Here is a 26,407-nt window from a genome sequence, read left to right on the forward strand (position 1 = left end):
AGAGTTTCTACGTGATCTAGCGCTGCCCACCCTTGATACAGCTATGTCCGCTTCCTTATTGGAGCCTATTACCCCTGAAGAAGTAAAGAGAGTTGTCCTGTCCTTTCCCCCGGGCAAGAGCCCAGGCCCGGATGGGATCCCTTTAATATACTACACCAAATGTTTGGACACGCTACTACCGTACCTCACCGCCTCCTGTAACTCCCTACTGCAAGGGATGGCCCTCCCAAAACAGGCACAAGAAGCTCACATCACTCTCATTGCTAAAGAGGGTAAAGACCCTATGGATTGTGGGAGCTACAGGCCCATATCTCTGCTTAATATAGATCTGAAGATATGGGCCAAGCTTCTCTCCCTACAGATCAAAAACTTCCTCCCACATCTCATGAACAGTCCGGTTTTGTGCCTGGGCGGGAGGGCAGGTCCAATACATTTAAACTCCTGGCTGCCATACATCATGCATGGTCGAGTGGGCTTCCGTTGGTCCTTCTCAGTGTTGATGCCAAGAAGGCCTTCGATAGGGTGAGCTGGTCGTTCATGATGGCGGTGCTTCAGAAGTTTGGTTTCCCGTCCCCATTTATCGCTGCTGTCTTTTCCTATACGCCTCCCCGCTAATCAACAATACAATATCACCTTCTTTCCACATAACGAATGGCACCAGGCAGGTGTGCCCCCTATCCCGTACGCTTTTTATCCTAGTCATGGAGTCCCTCCTCCAAAAAATACGCCAACTAGAGAGAGTGAGGGGAGTACTTACACCTGATGGTGAACTCAAGACGCTAGCTTTTGCAGATGACCTGCTCTTTCTTCTTTCAAAGCCGGAGGAGGGTCTCTCCTGCCTGGTGTCATTGTTCTCGGAGTTTGGGCAACTCTCGAACTTTAAGGTCAATATATCCAAGTCGGAACTCCTGAATATTACACTCCCTCAAGATAGGGTTGACAACCTCAAATCGCTCTCCCCTTTCCCATGGGCCCCTTCTTCCCTCAAGTACCTGGGGGTCCATAGCACGGCCTCCCTATCTGTATTGTATGATGCTAACTACAAACCCCTTCTAGCAGACATGCAAGGCCTTCTAAAGGAGTATGACCACCCTCTAATATCATGGATTGGGAGAAGAAATGTACTTCAGACATATGTAGTCCCCAAAATAACGTATAAATTCCAAATGCTACCAATCTCACTTCCCCCCTCCTTCTTTCTCTCAATTAGACGATTATTCTCTGCTTATCTCTGGAAACATTAAAAAAACCTGGACTATGCTGATGTTTTTTGCAAGAAACAAGCAGAGACTTTGCCTCCTCACAGGCCTTATGACTGTCCTATTGACCTCCTCCCGGGTACTACTCCACCCCGGGGCAGAATCTATCCTTTGTCTGCTCCAGAAACCCAAGCCATGTCGGAATACATCCAGGAGAACTTAAAAAAGGGGTTTATCCGCAAGTCCTCCTCTCCTGCCGGAGCTGGATTTTTTTTTGTCTCCAAAAAAGATGGCTCCCTACGCCCTTGCATTGATTACCGCGGACATAATAAAATCACGGTAAAAAAACGCTACCCCCTACCTCTTATCTCGGAACTCTTTGACCGCCTACAAGGCGCCCACATCTTTACCAAGCTGGACTTAAGAGGTGCTTATAATCTCATCCGCATCAGGGAGGGGGACGAATGGAAGACTGCATTTAACACCAGAGATGGACACTTTGAATATCTGGTCATGCCCTTTGCAACGCCCCTGCCGTCTTCCAAGACTTTGTAAATGAAATTTTTTCGTGATCTTCTATATACCTGTGTTGTGGTTTACCTGGACGATATTCTGATTTTTTTCTGCCAACTTGGAAGAACACCGCCAGCATGTCCGCATGGTTCTTCAGAGACTTCGGGACAATCAACTTTATGCCAAAATGGAAAAATGTCTCTTTGAATGTCAGTCTCTTCCTTTCCTAGGATACTTAGTCTCTGGCCAGGGACTACAAATGGACCCAGATAAACTATCTGCCGTATTAGATTGGCCACGCCCCTCCAGACTCTGTGCTATCCAACGTTTTTTGGGGTTCGCCAATTATTACAGACAATTTCTTCCACACTTTTCCACTATTGTGGCTCCTATCGTGGCTCTAACCAAGAAAAATGCCAATCCTAAGTCCTGGTCTCCCCAAGCGGAAGACGCATTTAAACATCTCAAGTTTGCCTTTTCTTCTGCTCCCGTACTCTCCAGACCTGACCCATCTAAACCCTTCTTATTGGAGGTTGACGCCTCCTCAGTGGGAGCTGGAGCAGTTCTTCTACAAAGAAATTCTTCCGGGCATGCTGTTACTTGTGGGTTTTTTTCTAGGACCTTCTCTCCGGCGGAGAAAAACTACTCCATTGGTGATCGAGAATTACTGGCCATAAAATTGGCGCTTGAGGAATGGAGGCACCTGCTGGAGGGATCCAAATATCCAGTTATTATATACACTGATCACAAGAATCTCTCTTATCTCCAGTGTGCCCAACGACTGAACCCTCGCCAGGCTAGGTGGTCGTTGTTCTTTGCCCGTTTTAACTTTGAAATCCATTTTCGCCCTGCTGACAAGAACATTAGGGCCGATGCTCTCTCTCGTTCTTCAGATGCCTCTGAAGTGGAAGCCTCTCCGCAACACATCATTCCTCCGGACTGACTGATCTCCACTTCTCCAGCTTCCATCAGACAAACTCCTCCAGGGAAGACCTTCGTTTCTCCACGCCAACGCCTCGGGATTCTCAAGTGGGGACACTCCTCCCACCTCGCAGGCCATGCGGGCATCAAAAAATCCTTTGAAGTCATCTCGCGATTTTATTGGTGGCCTACTCTGGAGACTGATGTTGTTGATTTTGTGCGGGCCTGTACTGTCTGTGCCCGGGATAAGACTCCTCGCCAGAAGCCTGCTGGTCTCCTTCATCCTCTGCCTGTTCCTGAACAACCTTGGTCACAGATTGGTATGGACTTTATTACTGACTTGCCCTTATCCCGTGGCAACACAGTTGTTTGGGTGGTCGTTGATCGATTTTCCAAGATGGCACATTTTATCCCTCTTCCAGGCCTTCCTTCGGCGCCTCAGTTGGCAAAGCAATTTTTTACACACATTTTTCGCCTTCACGGGTTGCCCACGCATATCGTCTCAGATAGAGGCGTTCAATTTGTGTCTAAATTCTGGAGGGCCCTCTGTAAGCAGCTCAAGATCAAATTAAACTTCTCTTCTTCTTATCATCCCCAATCCAATGGGCAAGTAGAAAGAATTAATCAGGTCCTGGGTGACTATTTACGACATTTTGTTTCCTCCCGCCAGGATGACTGGGCAGATCTTCTACCATGGGCCGAATTCTCATACAACTTCAGAGTCTCCGAATCTTCTGCTAAATCCCCATTCTTCGTGGTGTACGGCCGTCACCCTCTTCCTCCCCTCCCCACTCCCACGCCCTCTGGTTTGCCCGCTGTTGATGAAGTGACTCGAGATCTTTCCACCATATGGAAAGAAACCCAAAATTCTCTTTTACAGGCTTCATCCCGGATGAAAAAATTTGCTGATAAAAAAAGAAGAACTCCCCCCATTTTTGCTCCCGGAGACAAGGTATGGCTCTCCGCTAAGTATGTCCGCTTTCGTGTCCCCAGTTATAAACTGGGACCACGCTATCTTGGTCCTTTCAAAATCTTGTGCCAGATCAACCCTGTCTCTTACAAACTCCTTCTTCCTCCTTCTCTCCGTATTCCCAATGCCTTCCATGTCTCTCTCCTTAAACCACTCATCCTTAACCGCTTCTCTCCCAAAGTTGTTTCTCCCACTCCTGTTTCCGATTCGTCTGACGTCTTCTCGGTGAAGGAGATTCTAGCATCCAAGACAGTCAGAGGTAAAAAAAATTCTTCTTGGTTGATTGGGAGAATTGTGGCCCAGAGGAGAGATCTTGGGAACCTGAGGACAACATCCTAGACAAAAGTCTTATCCTCAGGTTCTCAGGCTCCAAGAAGAGGGGGAGACCCAAGGGGGGGGTACTGTTACGCCAAGCGCTCCGGGTCCCCGCTCCTCCCCGGAGCGTTCGCAGCGTCCTCTCATTTGCAGCGCCCCGGTCAGACCTGCTGACCAGGCGCGCTGCGATATTACTCCCAGCCGGGATGCGATTCGCGACGCGGGACGCGCCCGCTCCCGATGCGCATCCCGGCTCCCGTGCCTGACCCGTTCCCCGTCTGTGTTGTCCCGGCGCGCGCGGCCCCGCTCCTTAGGGCGCGTGCGCGCCGGGTCTCTGCGATTTAAAGGACCACTGCCCCACTGATTGGCGCAGCAGGCCTAATCAGTATCCTCACCTGTGCACTCCCTACTTATACCTCACTTCCCCTGCACTCCCTCGCCGGATCTTGTTGCCATTGTGCCAGTGAAAGCGTTTCCTTGTGTGTTCATAGCCTGTGTTCCAGACCTCCTGCCGTTGCCCCTAACTACGATCCTTGCTGCCTGCCCTGACCTTCTGCTACGTCCGACCTTGCTCTTGTCTACTCCCTTGTACCGCGCTTATCTCAGCAGTCAGAGAGGTTGAGCCGTTGCCGGTGGATACGACCTGGTTGCTACCACCGTTGCAAGACCATCCCGCTTTGCGGCGGGCTCTGGTGAATACCAGTAGCAACTTAGAACCGGTCCACCGACACGGTCCACGCCAATCCCTCTCTGGCACAGAGGATCCACCTCCAGTCAGCCGAATCGTGACAGTAACTGGCTTACGTGATGAAAATAGTAAAAAGTTAATCGAGAAAAAAAAAAAAAGAAACACTGAGAGGTGCTGGATTTGTTCCAGAAAACACCGAATAAAAGTCTGCAGAAGTAGAATTTGGAGAAGAGTCCGTCTCAAGTAGAAGATGGAAAGGTGCATTAAAGAGAAGCCTCCTGAGAATGTGGAGAACATCTTAGAAGTCCTGCAAATGGGTGATACAGGGTTGTTTGGCCACCAGCAAAGTTCAGACATTGGTCATACCCTTGACAGAAGAAGACAAGGGCCTGGAAGTTCTGCCTTGTCAGCACCTAGTATCCAGAGCACTGCGCAGACCAAGATGAAGAACCTGGCGTTGGAAAGGCGTGACATGAATGGAGCCTTCTACAAGGGATTTGTCAAAGGTGACCAAAAGTCTTGTACTCGGTGGCTGGTGAAAGTGCAAATAAAAGATGGGTGCAACATTAAAATGGTGCATATAGAATCCGCTGAAGAAGCTAAGTGCCTCAATACCTGTTGGATGAAATTAGTCATGTAAAAGGAAAGGAAGTTGGACACTGTCTCTGGAAGTCAAGTGCTCCTTCCCAGTCTGAGCGGGGGGGGGGGGGGATATGTGGCATTGAGGCAGGACTGAGGCCAATGAAAGAGTGTTTTTCTTTGTCCTTTATCCTAGGTGAGCTAGCAGAGACCAGGTGCCTAATCAACACAGAACAGCAGGAAGGGCAGATATTTAAGAGTCTAGCAAGTGTAGTCTGGTCACTCTCCCCCAAGAAGACAGCAGGGGAGGGCTGTGTGGGAGAGGAGCACCCAGCAAGGCCGCTATGAGTGATCCACACCAGTGAAATGGACTGTGACAACTTGTGGTAACACAGGTTAAGAGTTCATTCTCCAGTATGAGACAGACAAGGGGTCTAAGAACAAAAGGCAAGAGACCGCAAATTCTGTGCGTGAACAGTGAGAAAAAGGTTGCAGGACACGTTTTACCTACCAGGGAAAAGTCTTCAAGTTGATAGTCAGGGCATGCTGTGCTGTGTAGTCAGTAACTGGATGGCCTAGGATTTAGTTTTTCTGTGTTTATATTTTTGTTTATTCTGCAAACTGCCTAATAAAGCTGGCGAGGAGCCGGACCTGCATAAAGAATTGTTTGCTGCTGAATGAAGTGGAAAAATGTCCTGTGGCCGTTTCAAGGATGATCCCAAAGTTAACCCCAGAGTTAAATCCCTACAATCGGTGGAGGATGCGAGCAGCACATTGCTAGGAGCAACCAGTGGTCGAGTTGCAGTGAAGTTGTTGCCAGGACCAACCAACCAAGCATGTTGGAAGTGGGACAAGCCCAGCTGTGGAGTACAAGAGCAGGACTGAGCCTGTGGTGAAGGCGTTGCTTGGGGTAACGGAGCGCTCTCTCAGGTGAGGAGACAGGTGGACGGGCTAGAGGTGGACTAACCCAGTGTGAAATCCCTACAGTATTCAAGAGATATGTGTCTCCCAGAGATATGTGTAATGTGATGACTCGCTCTTGCAGACAGGTGCGGTTGCAGTATAGAGGCAAGGAAACCGGACTTTTCAAATCAAAGTTCAGTGTTTTATTCACACTTGGCAAACAGACTTTAACCCCTTAAGGAATAGGGGTTTTTCTGTTTTTGCATTTTCATTTTTTCCTCCTTACCTAAAAATCCATATGATGGCTTAATTTTTGCGCCACCAATTCTGCTTTGTAATGACATCAGTCATTTTACCCAAAAATCTACTATGAAACAGAAAAAAAAATCATTGCGCGACAAAATTGAAGAAAAATACAATTTTGTAACTTTTGGGGGCTTTCGTTTCTACGCAGTACATTTTTCGGTAAAAATTACACCTTTTCTTTATTCTGTAGGTCCATATGATTAAAATGATCCCCTACTTATATAGGTTTGATTTTGTCGTACTTCTAGAAAAAATCATAACAACATGCAGGAAAATTTATATGTTTAAAATTGTCATCTTCTAACCCCTATAACTTTTACATTTTTCCGCGTATGGGCCAGTATGAGGGATCATTTTTTGGGCGTGATCTGAAGTTTTTAGCGGTACCATTTTTGTATGATATAAAAAGTGACCAAAAATACACTATTTTGGACTTTTTTTGCGCGTACACCATTGACCGTGCGGTTTAATTAATGATATATTTTTATAATTCGGACATTTCTGCACACAGCAATACCACATATGCTTATTTTTAATTACACAGTTTTTTTTTTTATGGGAAAAGGGGGGTGATTCAAACTTTTATTAGGGAAGGGGTTAAATGATCTTTATTAACTTTTTTCTCCACTTTGTTTTTTGCAATGTTATAGCTCCCATAGGGGCTATAACACTGCACACACTGATCTCCTCTTATACTGATCATTGTTATCCCATAGGGGGCTATAACACTGCACACACTGATCTTTTACATTGATCAATGGTTTCTCATAGGAAACCATTGATCAATGATTCTGACGCTTGACTGCTCATGCCTGGATCCTCCTGCTGTCCTACAGCTGTTCGGGATACCATGATTTAATCGCGGCGATCCCGAACAGCCCGCTGAGCTAGCCGGGGGTAGTTTAGTTTCACTTTAGATGCGGCGATCAACTTTGAACGCCGTGTCTGAAGGGTTAATAGCGCGCAGCACCGCGATCAGTGCCGTGCGCTATTAGCCACGGGTCCCGGCCGTTGCTAGGTGTCGGGCCCGACCCGCTATGACGAGGGGCCATGCCGTGGCCCCTGCGTTACAGTAAGGAAGAGGACTCAGGACGTACCGGTATGTCCCTGGTCCTTAAGGGGTTAAATGCAGAACAAAGGAAAATGTAACAAAAGTCCACCTGAGTCCATGCCATGCGGCATCAAGCAAGTCTTTTCCAGGCCTCCAGGCAGACTGCTCACCAGCTTCCAGACTCTCAGGTAAGATCTCCACTCTCAGCTCTCTCTGGCAGTGTGAGCTGAAACTAGCAAATCCCCCTCAGCTGGTGGAGCAGGCTGCCTTTAAGGCCAACAAAAGCCGGCCTGGATTGTGGGGAATGACCCCCACCCTACACTTGACCATTCCCAGTAAGAGCCGTCCCGGATTGGCTTTCCAGCCATACTACGGTCACAGTGTCAGTCTGCATCGCAGCACAGACACTGAATAATACCGGCTCTTACTTCCCCAAGGCCAGGAGCCTCGGGGACACATATCGCCCATCAACCACCATACCCTTAACCTTCTCACAGTATCCAGAGATATGTGTATTCCAGAGATGTGTGTACCTCAGACGTGTGTATCTCAGAGCCAGGAATATATATATATATATATTGATTGCAAATAGAATAATAATGCCTTTTACATTATTATTACATTATGCCTTTTACATAATTATTACATTATTATATTATGCCTTTTACATTATTATTACATTATATTATGCCTTTTACATTATTATTACATTATGCCTTTTACATTATTATTACATTATATTATGCCTTTTACATTATTATTACATTATGCCTTTTACATTATTATTACATTATATTATGCCTTTTACATTATTATTACATTATGCCTTTAACATTATTGTTACACTATATTATTCCTTTTACATTATTGCTACTTTATATTATGCCTTTTAAATTATTGTTACATTATATTATGCCTTTAACATTATTGTTACATTATATTATGCCTTTTAATTTATTGTTACATTATATTATGCCTTTTAATTTATTGTTACTTTATATTATGCCTTTTAATTTATTGTTACTTTATATTATGCCTTTTAAATTATTGTTACATTATATTATGCCTTTTACATTATTGCTACTTTATATTATGCCTTTTACATTATTGCTACTTTATATTATGCCTTTTAAATTATTGTTACACTATATTATTCCTTTTACATTATTGCTACTTTATATTATGCATTTTACATTATTGTTACATTATATTATGCCTTTAACATTATTGTTACATTATATTATGCCTTTTACATTATTATTACATTATGCCTTTTACATTTTTGTTACATTATATTATGCCTTTTACATTATTATTACATTATGCCTTTTACATTTTTGTTACATTATACCTTTTACATTATTATTACATTATGCCTTTTACATTTTTGTTAGATTATATTATACCTTTTACATTATTATTACATTATGCCTTTTACATTATTATTATATTATGCCTTTTACATTTTTGTTACATTATATTATGCCTTTGACATTATTATTACATTTTGCCTTTTACATTTTTGTTAGGTTATATTATGCCTTTTACATTATTATTATATTATGCCTTTTACATTTTTGTTACATTATATTATGCCTTTTAATTTATTGTTACTTTATATTATGCCTTTTACATTATTATTACATTATGCCTTTTACATTATTGTTACATTATATTATGCCTTTTACATTATTATTACATTATATTATGCCTTTTACATTATTATTATATTATGCCTTTTACATTATTATTATATTATGCCTTTTACATTATTGTTACATTATATTATACCTTTTACATTATTATTACATTATGCCTTTTACATTATTTTGTTATTTGAGACCTGTTTACATTCTGAGAATGCCATTTTGTTTTTCTTATTGTGGTAACAACACTATCTTATCTCTCCATCTCCGCATCCTCCCCATCTCTTATCTCCTCATCCTCTCCATCTCTTTTCTCCTCATCCTCTCCATCTTATCTCCTCATCCTCTCCATCTCTTATCTCCTCATCCTCTCCATCTCTTTTCTCCTCATCCTCTCCATCTCTTATCTCCTCATCCTCCCCATCTCTTATCTCCTCATCCTCCCCATCTCTTATCTCCTCATCCTCTCCATCTCTTATCTCCTCATCCTCCCCATCTCTTATCTCCTCATCCTCTCCATCTCTTATCTCCTCATCCTCCCCATCTCTTATCTCCTCATCCTCCCCATCTCTTATCTCCTCATCCTCCCCATCTCTTATCTCCTCATCCTCTCCATCTTATCTCCTCATCCTCTCCATCTTATCTCCTCATCCTCCCCATATCTTATCTCCTCATCCTCCCCATCTCTTTTCTCCTCATCCTCTCCATCTCTTATCTCCTCATCCTCTCCATCTCTTATCTCCTCATCCTCCCCATCTCTTATCTCCTCATCCTCCCCATCTCTTATCTCCTCATCCTCCCCATCTCTTATCTCCTCATCCTCCCCATCTCTTATCTCCTCATCCTCTCCATCTCTTATCTCCTCATCCTCCCCATCTCTTATCTCCTCATCCTCCCCATCTCTTATCTCCTCATCCTCTCCATCTCTTATCTCCTCATCCTCCCCATCTCTTTTCTCCTCATCCTCCCCATCTCTTATCTCCTCATCCTCCCCATCTCTTATCTCCTCATCCTCCCCATCTCTTATCTCCTCATCCTCCCCATCTCTTATCTCCTCATCCTCTCCATCTTATCTCCTCATCCTCTCCATCTTATCTCCTCATCCTCTCCATCTTATCTCCTCATCCTCTCCATCTTATCTCCTCATCCTCTCCATCTCTTATCTCCTCATCCTTTCCATCTCTTATCTCCTCATCCTCTCCATCTTATCTCCTCTCCATCTTATCTCCTCATCCTCTCCATCTTATCTCCTCATCCTTTCCATCTCTTCTCTCCTCATCCTCTCCATCTTATCTCCTCATCCTCTCCATCTCTTCTCTCCTCATCCTCTCCATCTTATCTCCTCATCCTCTCCATCTTATCTCCTCTCCATCTTTTCTCCTCATCCTCTCCATCTTCTCTCCTCATCCTCTCCATCTTATCTCCTCATCCTCTCCATCTTATCTCCTCTCCATCTTATCTCCTCATCCCCTCCATCTTATCTCCTCATCCTTTCCATCTCTTCTCTCCTCATCCTCTCCATCTCTTATCTCCTCATCCTCCCCATTTCTTATCTCCTCGTCTTCTCCATCTCTTATCTCCCCATCTCTTATCTCCTCATCCTCCCCATTTCTTATCTCCTCATCTTCTCTCCTCATCCTCTCCATCTTATCTCCTCATCCTCTCCATCTTATCTCCCCATCTCTTATCTCCTCATCTTCTCTCCTCATCCTCTCCATCTTATCTCCCCATCTCTTATCTCCTCATCTTCTCTCCTCATCCTCTCCATCTTATCTCCCCATCTCTTATCTCCCCATCTCTTATCTCCCCATCTCTTATCTCCCCATCCATCATCTCCTCACCGTCTCTATCATCTCCTCACCGTCTCTATCATCTCCTCACCGTCTCTATCATCTCCTCACCGTCTCTATCATCTCCTCACCGTCTCTATCATCTCCTCACCGTCTCTACCTTTTCACTGTTTTTCACTTTCCCGCCTTTTCTTCTTATCTTACCACACAGCGGACATAAGCTCCTCCCACCCCACAGCGGACATAAGCTCCTCCCAATCACGTGACAGTTGTGGCGGGCTCTGTGGACTTCTACAAGATGTCGGGTTTGTCGGTGTATTTCTGCGGCAGTATCCGGGGTGGCAGAGAGGACCGTGCGTTGTACGAGCGGATCATCCGGTTACTGAAGCGGTACGGGACAGTGCTGACCGAGCACATCGCGAGCCCGGAGATCTCTGAGGCCGGTAATGGCTGTAGCCGGGCACCGACAAAATGGCGGCGCTCTAATCTGCAGACACAAATTTACTTTAAGTAGATAAAATCTGTTTATATTACACACTCCTTTATATACTATACACCCCTCCATATAACTCCCTAGAATATACTAAACAAACATCCCCTGTATATACTCCCCTCCATATAACACTCCCTGTATATACACCCCTCTATATAACACTCCCTGTATATACACCCCTCTATATAACACTCCCTGTATATACACCCCTCTATATAACACTCCCTGTATATACACCCCTCTATATAACACTCCCTGTATATACACCCCTCTATATAACACTCCCTGTATATACACCCCTCTATATAACACCCCTGTATATACTCCCCTCTATATAACACCCCTGTATATACTCCCCTCTATATAACACCCCTGTATATACTCCCCTCTATATAACACCCCCTGTATATATACCCCTTCATATAACACCCCCTGTATATACACCCCTTCATATAACACCCCCTCTATATAACACCCCTGTATATACTCCCCTCTATATAACACCCCCGTATATACTCCCCTCCATATAACTCCTTAGTATATACTAAACATCCTCCATATAACACCCCCTGTATATACTCCCCTCTATATAACACCCCCTGTATATACTCCCCTCTATATAACGCCCCCTGTATATACACCCCTCTATATAACACCCCCGTATATACTCCCCTTCATATAACACCCCCTGTATATACTCCCCTTCATATAACACCCCCTGTATATACACCCCTCTATATAACACCCCTGTATATACTCCCCTCTATATAACACCCCTATATATACACCCCTCTATATAACACCCCTGTATATACTCCCCTTCTTATAACACCCCCTGTATATACACCCCTCTATATAACACCCCTGTATATACTCCCCTTCTTATAACACCCCCTGTATATACACCCCTCTATATAACACCCCTGTATATACTCCCCTCTATATAACACCCCCTGTATATACTCCCCTCTATATAACACCCCCTGTATATACTCCCCTCTATATAACACCCCCTGTATATACACCCCTCTATATAACACCCCCTGTATATACACCCCTCTATATAACACCCCTGTATATACACCCCTCTATATAACACCCCTGTATATACACCCCTCTATATAACACCCCTGTATATACTCCTCTCCATATAACACCCCCTGTATATACTCCTCTCCATATAACACCCCCTGTATATACTCCCCTCTATATAACACCCCCGTATATACTCCCCTCTATATAACACCCCCGTATATACTCCCCTCCATATAACTCCCCCTGTATATACTCCCCTCTATATAACACCCCCTGTATATACTCCCCTTCATATAACACCCCCGTATATACTCCCCTCCATATAACTCCCCCTGTATATACTCCCCTTCATATAACACCCCCGTATATACTAAACATCCTCCATATAACATCCCCTGTATATACATCCCCTGTATATACTCCCCTCCATATAACTCCCTAGTATATACTAAACATCCTCTATATAACACCCACTGTATATACAGTGGTCCCTCAACATATGATATTAATTGGTTCCAGGAGAACCATCATATGTTGAAACCATCATATGTCGAGTACATATGTCTATGTAAAAATGGTAATTGGTTCTGGGGCCTTGGAACCATTGTATGTTGAATCCATATCTCTATGGGAAACTGCTGATTGGTTCTGGGATGACCATTGTATGTGGAGTGTATGGGGAGTGTTTAACAAACCAGGGTGCCTCCAGCTGTTGCACAACTACAACTCCCAGCATGCATGTACAGCCATTGACTGTCTGGGCATGCTGGGAGTTATAGTTTTGTAACAGCTGGAGGCACACTGATAGGGAAACATTGATGTATGGGGTGTATTGTGTGTATATGTATTGTATGTGATGTGTGACATTGTATACAGGACTGTACAGTTCTTTAACCCCTTAAGGACTCAGGGTTTTTCCGTTTTTGCACTTTCGTTTTTTCCTCCTTACCTTTTAAAAATCATAATCTTTTAAATTTTCCACCTAAAAATCCATATTATGGCTTATTTTTTGCGTCACCAATTCTACTTTGCAGTGACATCAGTCATTTTACCCAAAAATCTACGGCGAAACGGAAAAAAAAATCATTGTGCGACAAAATCGAAAAAAAAAAACGCCATTTTGTAACTTTTGGGGGCTTCCGTTTCTACGCAGTGCATATTTCGGTAAAAATGACCCCTTCTCATTATTCTGTAGGTCCATACGATTAAACTGATCCCCGACTTATATAGGTGATATTGTCGCACTTCTGGAAAAAATCATAACTTCATGCAGGAAAATATATACGTTTAAAATTGTCATCTTCTGACCCCTATAACTTTTATTTTTCCGTGTATGGGGCGGTATGAGGACTCATTTTTTGCGCTGTGATCTGAAGTTTTTATCGATATGATTTTTGTTTTGATCACTTTTTATTCATTTTTTTTAATGGAATAAAAAGTGACCAAAATACGCTTTTTTGGACTTTGGAATTTTTTTGCGCGTACGCCATTGACCGTGCGGTTTAATTAATGATATATTTTTATAGTTCGGACATTTACGCACGCGGTAATACCACATATGTTTATTTATTTTTTTTTTTTACACGGTTTTATTTTTTTTATGGGAAAAGGGGGGTGATTCAAACTTTTATTAGGGAAGGGGTTAAATGACCTTTATTAACACTTTTTTTTTTTACATTCTTTTTGCAGTGTTATAGGTCCCATAGGGACCTATAACACTGCACACACTGATCTCTTATACTGATCATTATTATCCCATAGGGACCTATAACACTGCACACACTGATCTCTTATACTGATCATTGTTATCCCATAGGGACCTATAACACTGCACACACTGATCTCTTATACTGATCATTATTATCCCATAGGGACCTATAACACTGCACACACTGATCTCTTATACTGATCATTGTTATCCCATAGGGACCTATAACACTGCACACACTGATCTCTTATACTGATCATTGTTATCCCATAGGGACCTATAACACTGCACACACTGATCTCTTATACTGATCATTGTTATCCCATAGGGACCTATAACACTGCACACACTGATCTCTTATACTGATCATTGTTATCCCATAGGGACCTATAACACTGCACACACTGATCTCTTATACTGATCATTGTTATCCCATAGGGACCTATAACACTGCACACACTGATCTCTTATACTGATCATTGTTATCCCATAGGGACCTATAACACTGCACACACTGATCTCTTATACTGATCATTGTTATCCCATAGGAACCTATAACACTGCACACACTGATCTCTTATACTGATCATTGTTATCCCATAGGGACCTATAACACTGCACACACTGATCTCTTATACTGATCATTGTTATCCTATAGGAGACTATAACACTGCACACACTGATCTCTTATACTGATCATTGTTATCCCATAGGGACCTATAACACTGCACACACTGATCTCTTATACTGATCATTGTTATCCCATAGGAGACTATAACACTGCACACACTGATCTCTTATACTGATCATTATTATCCCATAGGGACCTATAACACTGCACACACTGATCTCTTATACTGATCATTATTATCCCATAGGGACCTATAACACTGCACACACTGATCTCTTATACTGATCATTGTTATCCCATAGGGACCTATAACACTGCACACACTGATCTCTTATACTGATCATTATTATCCCATAGGGACCTATAACACTGCACACACTGATCTCTTATACTGATCATTGTTATCCCATAGGGACCTATAACACTGCACACACTGATCTCTTATACTGATCATTGTTATCCCATAGGGACCTATAACACTGCACACACTGATCTCTTATACTGATCATTGTTATCCCATAGGGACCTATAACACTGCACACACTGATCTCTTATACTGATCATTGTTATCCCATAGGGACCTATAACACTGCACACACTGATCTCTTATACTGATCATTGTTATCCCATAGGGACCTATAACACTGCACACACTGATCTCTTATACTGATCATTGTTATCCCATAGGGACCTATAACACTGCACACACTGATCTCTTATACTGATCATTGTTATCCTATAGGAGACTATAACACTGCACACACTGATCTCTTATACTGATCATTGTTATCACATAGGGACCTATAACACTGCACACACTGATCTCTTATACTGATCATTGTTATCCTATAGGGACCTATAACACTGCACACACTGATCTCTTATACTGATCATTGTTATCCCATAGGGACCTATAACACTGCACACACTGATCTCTTATACTGATCATTGTTATCCCATAGGAGACTATAACACTACACACTGATCTCTTATACTGATCATTGTTATCCCATAGGGACCTATAACACTGCACACACTGATCTCTTATACTGATCATTGTTATCCCATAGGGACCTATAACACTGCACACACTGATCTCTTATACTGATCATTGTTATCCCATAGGGACCTATAACACTGCACACACTGATCTCTTATACTGATCATTATTATCCCATAGGAGACTATAACACTGCACACACTGATCTCTTATACTGATCATTGTTATCCCATAGGGACCTATAACACTGCACACACTGATCTCTCATCCTGATCGCAGGCGTGTATTAACACGCCTGTGATCAGCATTATCGGCGCTTGACTGCTCCTGTCTGGATCTCAGGCACGGAGCAGTCATTCGTCGATCGGACACCGAGGAGGCAGGTAAGGGCCCTCCCGGTGTCCGGTCAGCTGTTCGGGACGCCGCGATTTCACCGCGGCGGTCCCGAACAGCCCGACTGAGCAGCCGGGTCACTTTCAGTTTCACTTTAGAAGCGGCGGTCAGCTTTGACCGCCGCTTCTAAAGGGTTAATACCGCACATCACCGCGATCGGCGATGTGTGGTATTAGCCGCGGGTCCCGGCCGTTGATGAGCGCCGGGACCGACGCGATATGATGCAGGATCGCGGCACGATCCCGCTTCACATCGCGGGAGCCAGCGCAGGACGTAAATATACGTCCTGCGTCGTTAAGGGGTTAAATACCTTCAGGGGGACAGAATGTCCTCCATTACCATCCTGCCGACTACAGCTCTATAGGAAAGGAAGGGGAGGGCAGCCAGCAGCTCATTGGATGCCTGCAGCAAGATGCACAAGGCTATTGGCTATGGCTGTACTGGGGGGCGGGGCTTACACGGAGCTCACAGTGGAAGCCTGTATGAGTTATCAGGACAGCGTGTGAGTGACAGGAGGCAGAACGGGGCACACGGGGACATTATACAACTATCTGTCAGGTGGTGAAGTTGTCAGCGCTGTCAGATACGATGGAACCGACACAGCAGCATCATATGTCCATACTGCCTTCAACATACCATGGGCTCTGAGAGGCCATCATATGTTCAAATGATCATATGTCGGGGCCATCATAAGTCGGGGGGTCACTGTACACCCCTCTATATAACACCCCCTGTATGTACACCCCTCTATATAACACCCCCTGTATGTACACCCCTCTATATAACACCCCCGTATATACTCCCCTCCATATAACACCCCCTGTATATACATCCCTCTATATAACACCCCCTGTATGTACACCCCTCTATATAACACCCCCTGTATATACTCCACTCTATATAACTCCCTAGTATATACTAAACATCCTCCATATAACATCCCCTGTATATACACCCCCTGTATATACTCCCCTCTATATAACACCCCCTGTATATACTCCCCTCTATATAACACCCCCTGTATATATACCCCTCTATATAACACCCCTGTATATACTCCCCTCTATATAACACCCCCGTATATACTCCCCTCTATATAACACCCCCGTATATACTCCCCTCTATATACACCCCTCTATATAACATCCCCGTATATACTCCCCTCTATTTAACACCCCCTGTATACACCCCTCTATATAACATCCCCGTATATACTCCCCTCTATATAACACCCCCTGTATATATACCCCTCTATATAACACCCCCGTATATACTCCCCTCTATATAACACCCCCGTATATACTCCCCTCTATATAACACCCCCTGTATATACATCCCTCTATATAACATCCCCGTATATACTCCCCTCTATATAACACCCCGTATATACTCCCCTCTATATAACACCCTTGTATATACTCCCCTCTATATAACACACTTGTATATACTCCCCTCTATGTAACACCCCCTGTATATACTCCCCTCTATGTAACACCCCCTGTATATACTCCCCTCCATATAACACCCCTGTATATACTCCCCTCTATATAACACCCCCTGTATATACTCCCCTCTATATACTCCCCTCTATATAACACCCCCTGTATATACTCCCCTCTATATAACACCCCCTGTATATACTCCCCTCTATATAACACCCCCTGTATATACTCCCCTCTATATAACACCCCCTGTATATACACCCCTCTATATAACATCCCTGTATATACTCCCCTCTATATAACACCCCCGTATATACTCCCTTCTATATAACACCCCCTGTATATACTCCCCTCTATATAACACCCCCTGTATATACTCCCCTCTATGTAACACCCCCTGTATATACTCCCCTCTATGTAACACCCCTGTATATACTCCCCTCTATATAACACCCCCTGTATATACTCCCCTCTATATACTCCCCTCTATATAACACCCCCTGTATATACTCCCCTCTATATAACACCCCTTGTATATACTCCCCTGTATATACTCCCCTCTATATAACACCCCCCGTATATACTCCCCTCTATATAACACCCCCCGTATATACTCCCCTCCATATAACTCCCTAGTGTATACTAAACATCCTCCATATAACACCCCTCTATATAACACTCCCTGTATATACTCCCGTCTATATAACAACACCCTTGTATATACTCCCCTCTATATAACACCCCCTGTATATACTCCCCTCTATATAACACCCCCTGTATATATACCCCTCTATATAACACCCCTGTATATACTCCCCTCTATATAACTCCCCCGTATATACTCCCCTCTATATAACACCCCCGTATATACTCCCCTCTATATACACCCCTCTATATAACATCCCCGTATATACTCCCCTCTATTTAACACCCCCTGTATACACCCCTCTATATAACATCCCCGTATATACTCCCCTCTATATAACACCCCCTGTATATACTCCCCTCTATATAACACCCCCGTATATACTCCCCTCTATATAACACCCCCGTATATACTCCCCTCTATATAACACCCCCTGTATATACATCCCTCTATATAACATCCCCGTATATACTCCCCTCTATATAACACCCCGTATATACTCCCCTCTATATAACACCCTTGTATATACTCCCCTCTATGTAACACCCCCTGTATATACTCCCCTCTATGTAACACCCCCTGTATATACTCCCCTCCATATAACACCCCTGTATATACTCCCCTCTATATAACACCCCCTCTATATAACACCCCCTGTATATACTCCCCTCTATATAACACCCCCTGTATATACTCCCCTCTATATAACACCCCCTGTATATACTCCCCTCTATATAACACCCCCTGTATATACTCCCCTCTATATAACACCCCCTGTATATACTCCCCTCTATATAACACCCCCTGTATATACACCCCTCTATATAACATCCCTGTATATACTCCCCTCTATATAACACCCCCGTATATACTCCCTTCTATATAACACCCCCTGTATATACTCCCCTCTATATAACACCCCCTGTATATACTCCCCTCTATGTAACACCCCCTGTATATACTCCCCTCTATATACTCCCCTCTATATAACACCCCCTGTATATACTCCCCTCTATATAACACCCCTTGTATATACTCCCCTGTATATACTCCCCTCTATATAACACCCCCCGTATATACTCCCCTCCATATAACTCCCTAGTGTATACTAAACATCCTCCATATAACACCCCTCTATATAACACTCCCTGTATATACTCCCGTCTATATAACAACACCCTTGTATATACTCCCCTCTATATAACACCCCCTGTATATGCTCCCCTCTATATAACACCCCCTGTATATACTCCCCTCTATATAACACCCCCTGTATATACTCCCCTCCATATAACACCCCCTGTATATACTCCTCTCTATATAACACCCCCTCTATATAACACCCCCTGTATATACTCCCCTCTATATAACACCCCCTGTATATACTCCCCTCTATATAACACCCCTGTATATACACTAGGGATCGACCGATTATCGGCCGATAATCACGATTTTGGGCATTATCGTATCGGCAATTACCTTGCCGATAATGCCCCCGCCGCACCGCGTCGTACCCCCTACCGCCCCGGCCCCATTGCCTCCCCCATCCCCGGTTTTATAATTACCTGTTCCCGGGGCCCACGCTACTTCTTGCTCCTGCTGCGTCCTGCGTTACAGTGACAGCTCAGGACGACACCACCGGAGCCAGATGTGGAGTGGACCCCGGGAACAGGTAATTATAAAACCGGGGATGGGGGAGGCAATGGGGCCGGGGCAGTGTGGGGGTCGGTCACGGTCCGGCGCGGCGGGGGGAGCGGTGGCGGTGATAGGTCTCAGGACCCCCGGACAGGCAGGGGGAGAGAAGCGGGTGGCGGCGGTCTATGGCACCGCAAAAGCCACTGCAGTGCATTGATGTAAAGCGTCCACTTTAAATCAATGATCTGTAGGTGTCGCGGGGGGATAAATAGCCGATAACTTATCCCGGAATATTGTTATAGGCCCTAAAAAAAACGATATCGGTCGATCCCTAATATACACCCCTCCATATAACAACACCCCTGTATATACTCCCCTCCATATAACAACACCCCTGTATATACTCCCCTTCATATAACACCCCCTGTATATACTCCCCTCCATATAACACCCCTGTATATACTCCCCTTCATATAACACCCCCTGTATATACTCCCCTCCATATAACACCCCCTGTATATACTCCCCTTCATATAACACCCCCGTATATACTCCCCTCCATATAACACCCCCTGTATATACTCCCCTCCATATAACACCCCCTGTATATACTCCCCTTCATATAACACCCCCTGTATATACTCCCCTCCATATAACAACACCCCTGTATATACTCCCCTTCATATAACACCCCCTGTATATACTCCCCTCCATATAACACCCCTGTATATACTCCCCTTCATATAACACCCCCTGTATATACTCCCCTCCATATAACAACACCCCTGTATATACTCCCCTTCATATAACACCCCCTGTATATACTCCCCTCCATATAACACCCCTGTATATACACCCCTCCATATAACAACACCCCTGTATATACTCCCCTTCATATAACACCCCCTGTATATACTCCCCTCCATATAACAACACCCCTGTATATACTCCCCTTCATATAACACCCCCTGTATATACTCCCCTCCATATAACAACACCCCTGTATATACCCCTCTTCATATAACACCCCCTGTATATACTCCCCTCCATATAACAACACCCCTGTATATACTCCCCTCCATATAACAACACCCCTGTATATACTCCCCTTCATATAACACCCCCTGTATATACTCCCCTCCATATAACAACACCCCTGTATATACTCCCCTTCATATAACACCCCCTGTATATACTCCCCTCCATATAACACCCCTGTATATACTCCCCTTCATATAACACCCCCTGTATATACTCCCCTCCATATAACAACACCCCTGTATATACTCCCCTTCATATAACACCCCCTGTATATACTCCCCTCCATATAACAACACCCCTGTATATACTCCCCTTCATATAACACCCCCTGTATATACTCCCCTTCATATAACACCCCCTGTATATACTCCCCTCCATATAACAACACCCCTGTATATACTCCCCTTCATATAACACCCCCTGTATATACTCCCCTCCATATAACACCCCTGTATATACACCCCTCCATATAACAACACCCCTGTATATACTCCCCTTCATATAACACCCCCTGTATATACTCCCCTCCATATAACAACACCCCTGTATATACTCCCCTTCATATAACACCCCCTGTATATACTCCCCTCCATATAACAACACCCCTGTATATACTCCCCTTCATATAACACCCCCTGTATATACTCCCCTCCATATAACAACACCCCTGTATATACTCCCCTCCATATAACACCCCCTGTATATACTCCCCTCCATATAACACCCCCTGTATATACTCCCCTCCATATAACACCCCCTGTATATACTCCCCTCCATATAACACCCCCTGTATATACTCCCCTCCATATAACAACACCCCTGTATATACTCCCCTCCATATAACAACACCCCTGTATATACTCCCCTCCATATAACAACACCCCTGTATATACTCCCCTCCATATAACACCCCCTGTATATACTCCCCTCCATATAACAACACCCCTGTATATACTCCCCTCCATATAACAACACCCCTGTATATACTCCCCTCCATATAACAACACCCCTGTATATACTCCCCTTCATATAACACCCCCTGTATATACTCCCCTTCATATAACACCCCTGTATATACTCCCCTTCATATAACACCCCCTGTATATACTCCCCTCCATATAACAACACCCCTGTATATACTCCCCTTCATATAACACCCCCTGTATATACTCCCCTCCATATAACAACACCCCTGTATATACTCCCCTTCATATAACACCCCCTGTATATACTCCCCTCCATATAACAACACCCCTGTATATACTCCCCTTCATATAACACTCCCTGTATATACTCCCCTCCATATAACAACACCCCTGTATATACTCCCCTTCATATAACACCCCCTGTATATACTCCCCTTCATATAACACCCCCTGTATATACTCCCCTCCATATAACACCCCCTGTATATACTCCCCTCCATATAACAACACCCCTGTATATACTCCCCTTCATATAACACCCCCTGTATATACTCCCCTCCATATAACAACACCCCTGTATATACTCCCCTTCATATAACAACACCCCTGTATATACTCCCCTTCATATAACACCCCCTGTATATACTCCCCTTCATATAACACCCCCTGTATATACTCCCCTTCATATAACACCCCCTGTATATACTCCCCTCCATATAACAACACCCCTGTATATACTCCCCTTCATATAACAACACCCCTGTATATACTCCCCTTCATATAACACCCCTGTATATACTCCCCTCCATATAACAACACCCCTGTATATACTCCCCTTCATATAACACCCCCTGTATATATTCCCCTCCATATAACACCCCCTGTATATACTCCCCTCCATATAACAACACCCCTGTATATACTCCCCTCCATATAACACCCCCTGTATATACTCCCCTCCATATAACACCCCCTGTATATACTCCCCTCCATATAACACCCCTGTATATACTCCCCTCCATATAACACCCCTGTATATACTCCCCTCCATATAACACCCCTGTATATACTCCCCTTCATATAACACCCCTGTATATACTCCCCTCCATATAACACCCCTGTATATACTCCCCTCCATATAACACCCCTGTATATACTCCCCTTCATATAACACCCCTGTATATACTCCCCTCCATATAACACCCCCTGTATATACTCCCCTCCATATAACACCCCTGTATATACTCCCCTCCATATAACACCCCTGTATATACTCCCCTCCATATAACACCCCCTGTATATACTCCCCTCCATATAACACCCCCTGTATATACTCCCCTCCATATAACAACACCCCTGTATATACTCCCCTCCATATAACACCCCCTGTATATACTCCCCTCCATATAACAACACCCCTGTATATACTCCCCTCCATATAACACCCCTGTATATACTCCCCTCCATATAACACCCCTGTATATACTCCCCTTCATATAACACCCCCTGTATATACTCCCCTCCATATAACACCCCCTGTATATACTCCCCTCCATATAACAACACCCCTGTATATACTCCCCTCCATATAACACCCCTGTATATACTCCCCTTCATATAACACCCCCTGTATATACTCCCCTCCATATAACACCCCCTGTATATACTCCCCTCCATATAACAACACCCCTGTATATACTCCCCTCCATATAACAACACCCCTGTATATACTCCCCTCCATATAACAACACCCCTGTATATACTCCCCTTCATATAACACCCCCTGTATATACTCCCCTCCATATAACAACACCCCTGTATATACTCCCCTCCATATAACACCCCCTGTATATACTCCCCTTCATATAACACCCCCTGTATATACTCCCCTCCATATAACACCCCCTGTATATACTCCCCTTCATATAACACCCCCTGTATATACTCCCCTCCATATAACACCCCCTGTATATACTCCCCTCCATATAACACCCCCTGTATATACTCCCCTCCATATAACACCCCCTGTATATACTCCCCTCCATATAACACCCCCTGTATATACTCCCCTCCATATAACACCCCCCTGTATATACTCCCCTCCATATAACACCCCCTGTATATACTCCCCTCCATATAACACCCCCTGTATATACTCCCCTCCATATAACACCCCTGTATATACTCCCCTTCATATAACACCCCTGTATATACTCCCCTTCATATAACACCCCTGTATATACTCCCCTTCATATAACACCCCTGTATATACTCCCCTTCATATAACACCCCTGTATATACTCCCCTCCATATAACACCCCTGTATATACTCCCCTCCATATAACACCCCTGTATATACTCCCCTTCATATAACACCCCCTGTATATACTCCCCTCCATATAACACCCCCTGTATATACTCCCCTCCATATAACAACACCCCTGTATATACTCCCCTCCATATAACAACACCCCTGTATATACTCCCCTCCATATAACACCCCCTGTATATACTCCCCTTCATATAACACCCCCTGTATATACTCCCCTCCATATAACACCCCCTGTATATACTCCCCTCCATATAACAACACCCCTGTATATACTCCCCTCCATATAACAACACCCCTATACTCCCCTCCATATAACACCCCTGTATATACTCCCCTTCATATAACACCCCCTGTATATACTCCCCTCCATATAACACCCCCTGTATATACTCCCCTCCATATAACACCCCCTGTATATACTCCCCTCCATATAACACCCCCTGTATATACTCCCCTCCATATAACAACACCCCTGTATATACTCCCCTCCATATAACAACACCCCTGTATATACTCCCCTCCATATAACAACACCCCTGTATATACTCCCCTTCATATAACACCCCCTGTATATACTCCCCTCCATATAACAACACCCCTGTATATACTCCCCTCCATATAACACCCCTGTATATACTCCCCTCCATATAACACCCCCTGTATATACTCCCCTCCATATAACACCCCCTGTATATACTCCCCTCCATATAACACCCCCTGTATATACTCCCCTCCATATAACACCCCCTGTATATACTCCCCTCCATATAACACCCCCTGTATATACTCCCCTCCATATAACACCCCCTGTATATACTCCCCTCCATATAACACCCCCTGTATATACTCCCCTCCATATAACACCCCCTGTATATACTCCCCTCCATATAACACCCCTGTATATACTCCCCTTCATATAACACCCCTGTATATACTCCCCTTCATATAACACCCCTGTATATACTCCCCTTCATATAACACCCCTGTATATACTCCCCTTCATATAACACCCCTGTATATACTCCCCTCCATATAACACCCCTGTATATACTCCCCTCCATATAACACCCCCTGTATATACTCCCCTCCATATAACACCCCTGTATATACTCCCCTTCATATAACAACACCCCTGTATATACTCCCCTCCATATAACAACACCCCTGTATATACTCCCCTCCATATAACAACACCCCTGTATATACTCCCCTTCATATAACACCCCCTGTATATACTCCCCTCCATATAACACCCCCTGTATATACTCCCCTCCATATAACAACACCCCTGTATATACTCCCCTCCATATAACACCCCCTGTATATACTCCCCTCCATATAACAACACCCCTGTATATACTCCCCTCCATATAACAACACCCCTGTATATACTCCCCTTCATATAACACCCCTGTATATACTCCCCTTCATATAACACCCCCTGTATATACTCCCCTCCATATAACACCCCCTGTATATACTCCCCTCCATATAACAACACCCCTGTATATACTCCCCTCCATATAACAACACCCCTGTATATACTCCCCTCCATATAACAACACCCCTGTATATACTCCCCTTCATATAACACCCCCTGTATATACTCCCCTCCATATAACACCCCCTGTATATACTCCCCTCCATATAACAACACCCCTGTATATACTCCCCTCCATATAACAACACCCCTGTATATACTCCCCTCCATATAACAACACCCCTGTATATACTCCCCTTCATATAACACCCCCTGTATATACTCCCCTCCATATAACACCCCCTGTATATACTCCCCTCCATATAACACCCCCTGTATATACTCCCCTCCATATAACACCCCCTGTATATACTCCCCTCCATATAACACCCCCTGTATATACTCCCCTCCATATAACACCCCCTGTATATACTCCCCTCCATATAACACCCCCTGTATATACTCCCCTCCATATAACACCCCCTGTATATACTCCCCTCCATATAACACCCCCTGTATATACTCCCCTCCATATAACACCCCCTGTATATACTCCCCTCCATATAACACCCCCTGTATATACTCCCCTCTATATAACACCCCTGTATATACTCCCCTCTATATAACACCCCTGTATATACTCCCCTCTAAATAACACCCCTGTATATACTCCCCTCTATATAACACCCCTGTATATACTCCCCTCCATATAACACCCCCTGTATATACTCCCCTTCATATAACACCCCTGTATATACTCCCCT

The 26,407-nt window shown here is 44.1% G+C and overlaps 2 protein-coding genes across 5 annotated transcripts in view; one reads left to right on the top strand and one right to left on the bottom strand.

The window, feature by feature from the left end:
* TTBK1 (tau tubulin kinase 1) overlaps positions 1-11,168 on the bottom strand; it is a 291,447-nt gene extending 280,279 nt beyond the window's left edge. The window contains exon 1 of one of the 4 annotated variants that reach the window (XM_056552932.1): positions 11,042-11,168. Coding sequence is in view for 2 of the 4 variants with exons in the window: in XM_056552930.1 (XP_056408905.1) it covers positions 11,013-11,024 (12 nt within the window). In the remaining 2 variants the exon portion in view is untranslated. The other 3 variants (XM_056552933.1, XM_056552930.1, XM_056552929.1) reach the window with 3 other exon arrangements.
* DNPH1 (2'-deoxynucleoside 5'-phosphate N-hydrolase 1) overlaps positions 11,119-26,407 on the top strand; it is a 34,418-nt gene continuing 19,129 nt past the window's right edge. Inside the window, exon 1 of the mRNA XM_056552934.1 lies at positions 11,119-11,324. Coding sequence (XP_056408909.1) covers positions 11,180-11,324 — 145 coding nt within the window. The 5' untranslated portion in view covers positions 11,119-11,179. The remainder of the gene's footprint in view (positions 11,325-26,407) is intronic.

The sequence above is a fragment of the Hyla sarda genome, unplaced genomic scaffold, assembly GCF_029499605.1.
Source record: "Hyla sarda isolate aHylSar1 unplaced genomic scaffold, aHylSar1.hap1 scaffold_212, whole genome shotgun sequence".
Lineage (NCBI taxonomy): Eukaryota > Metazoa > Chordata > Amphibia > Anura > Hylidae > Hyla > Hyla sarda.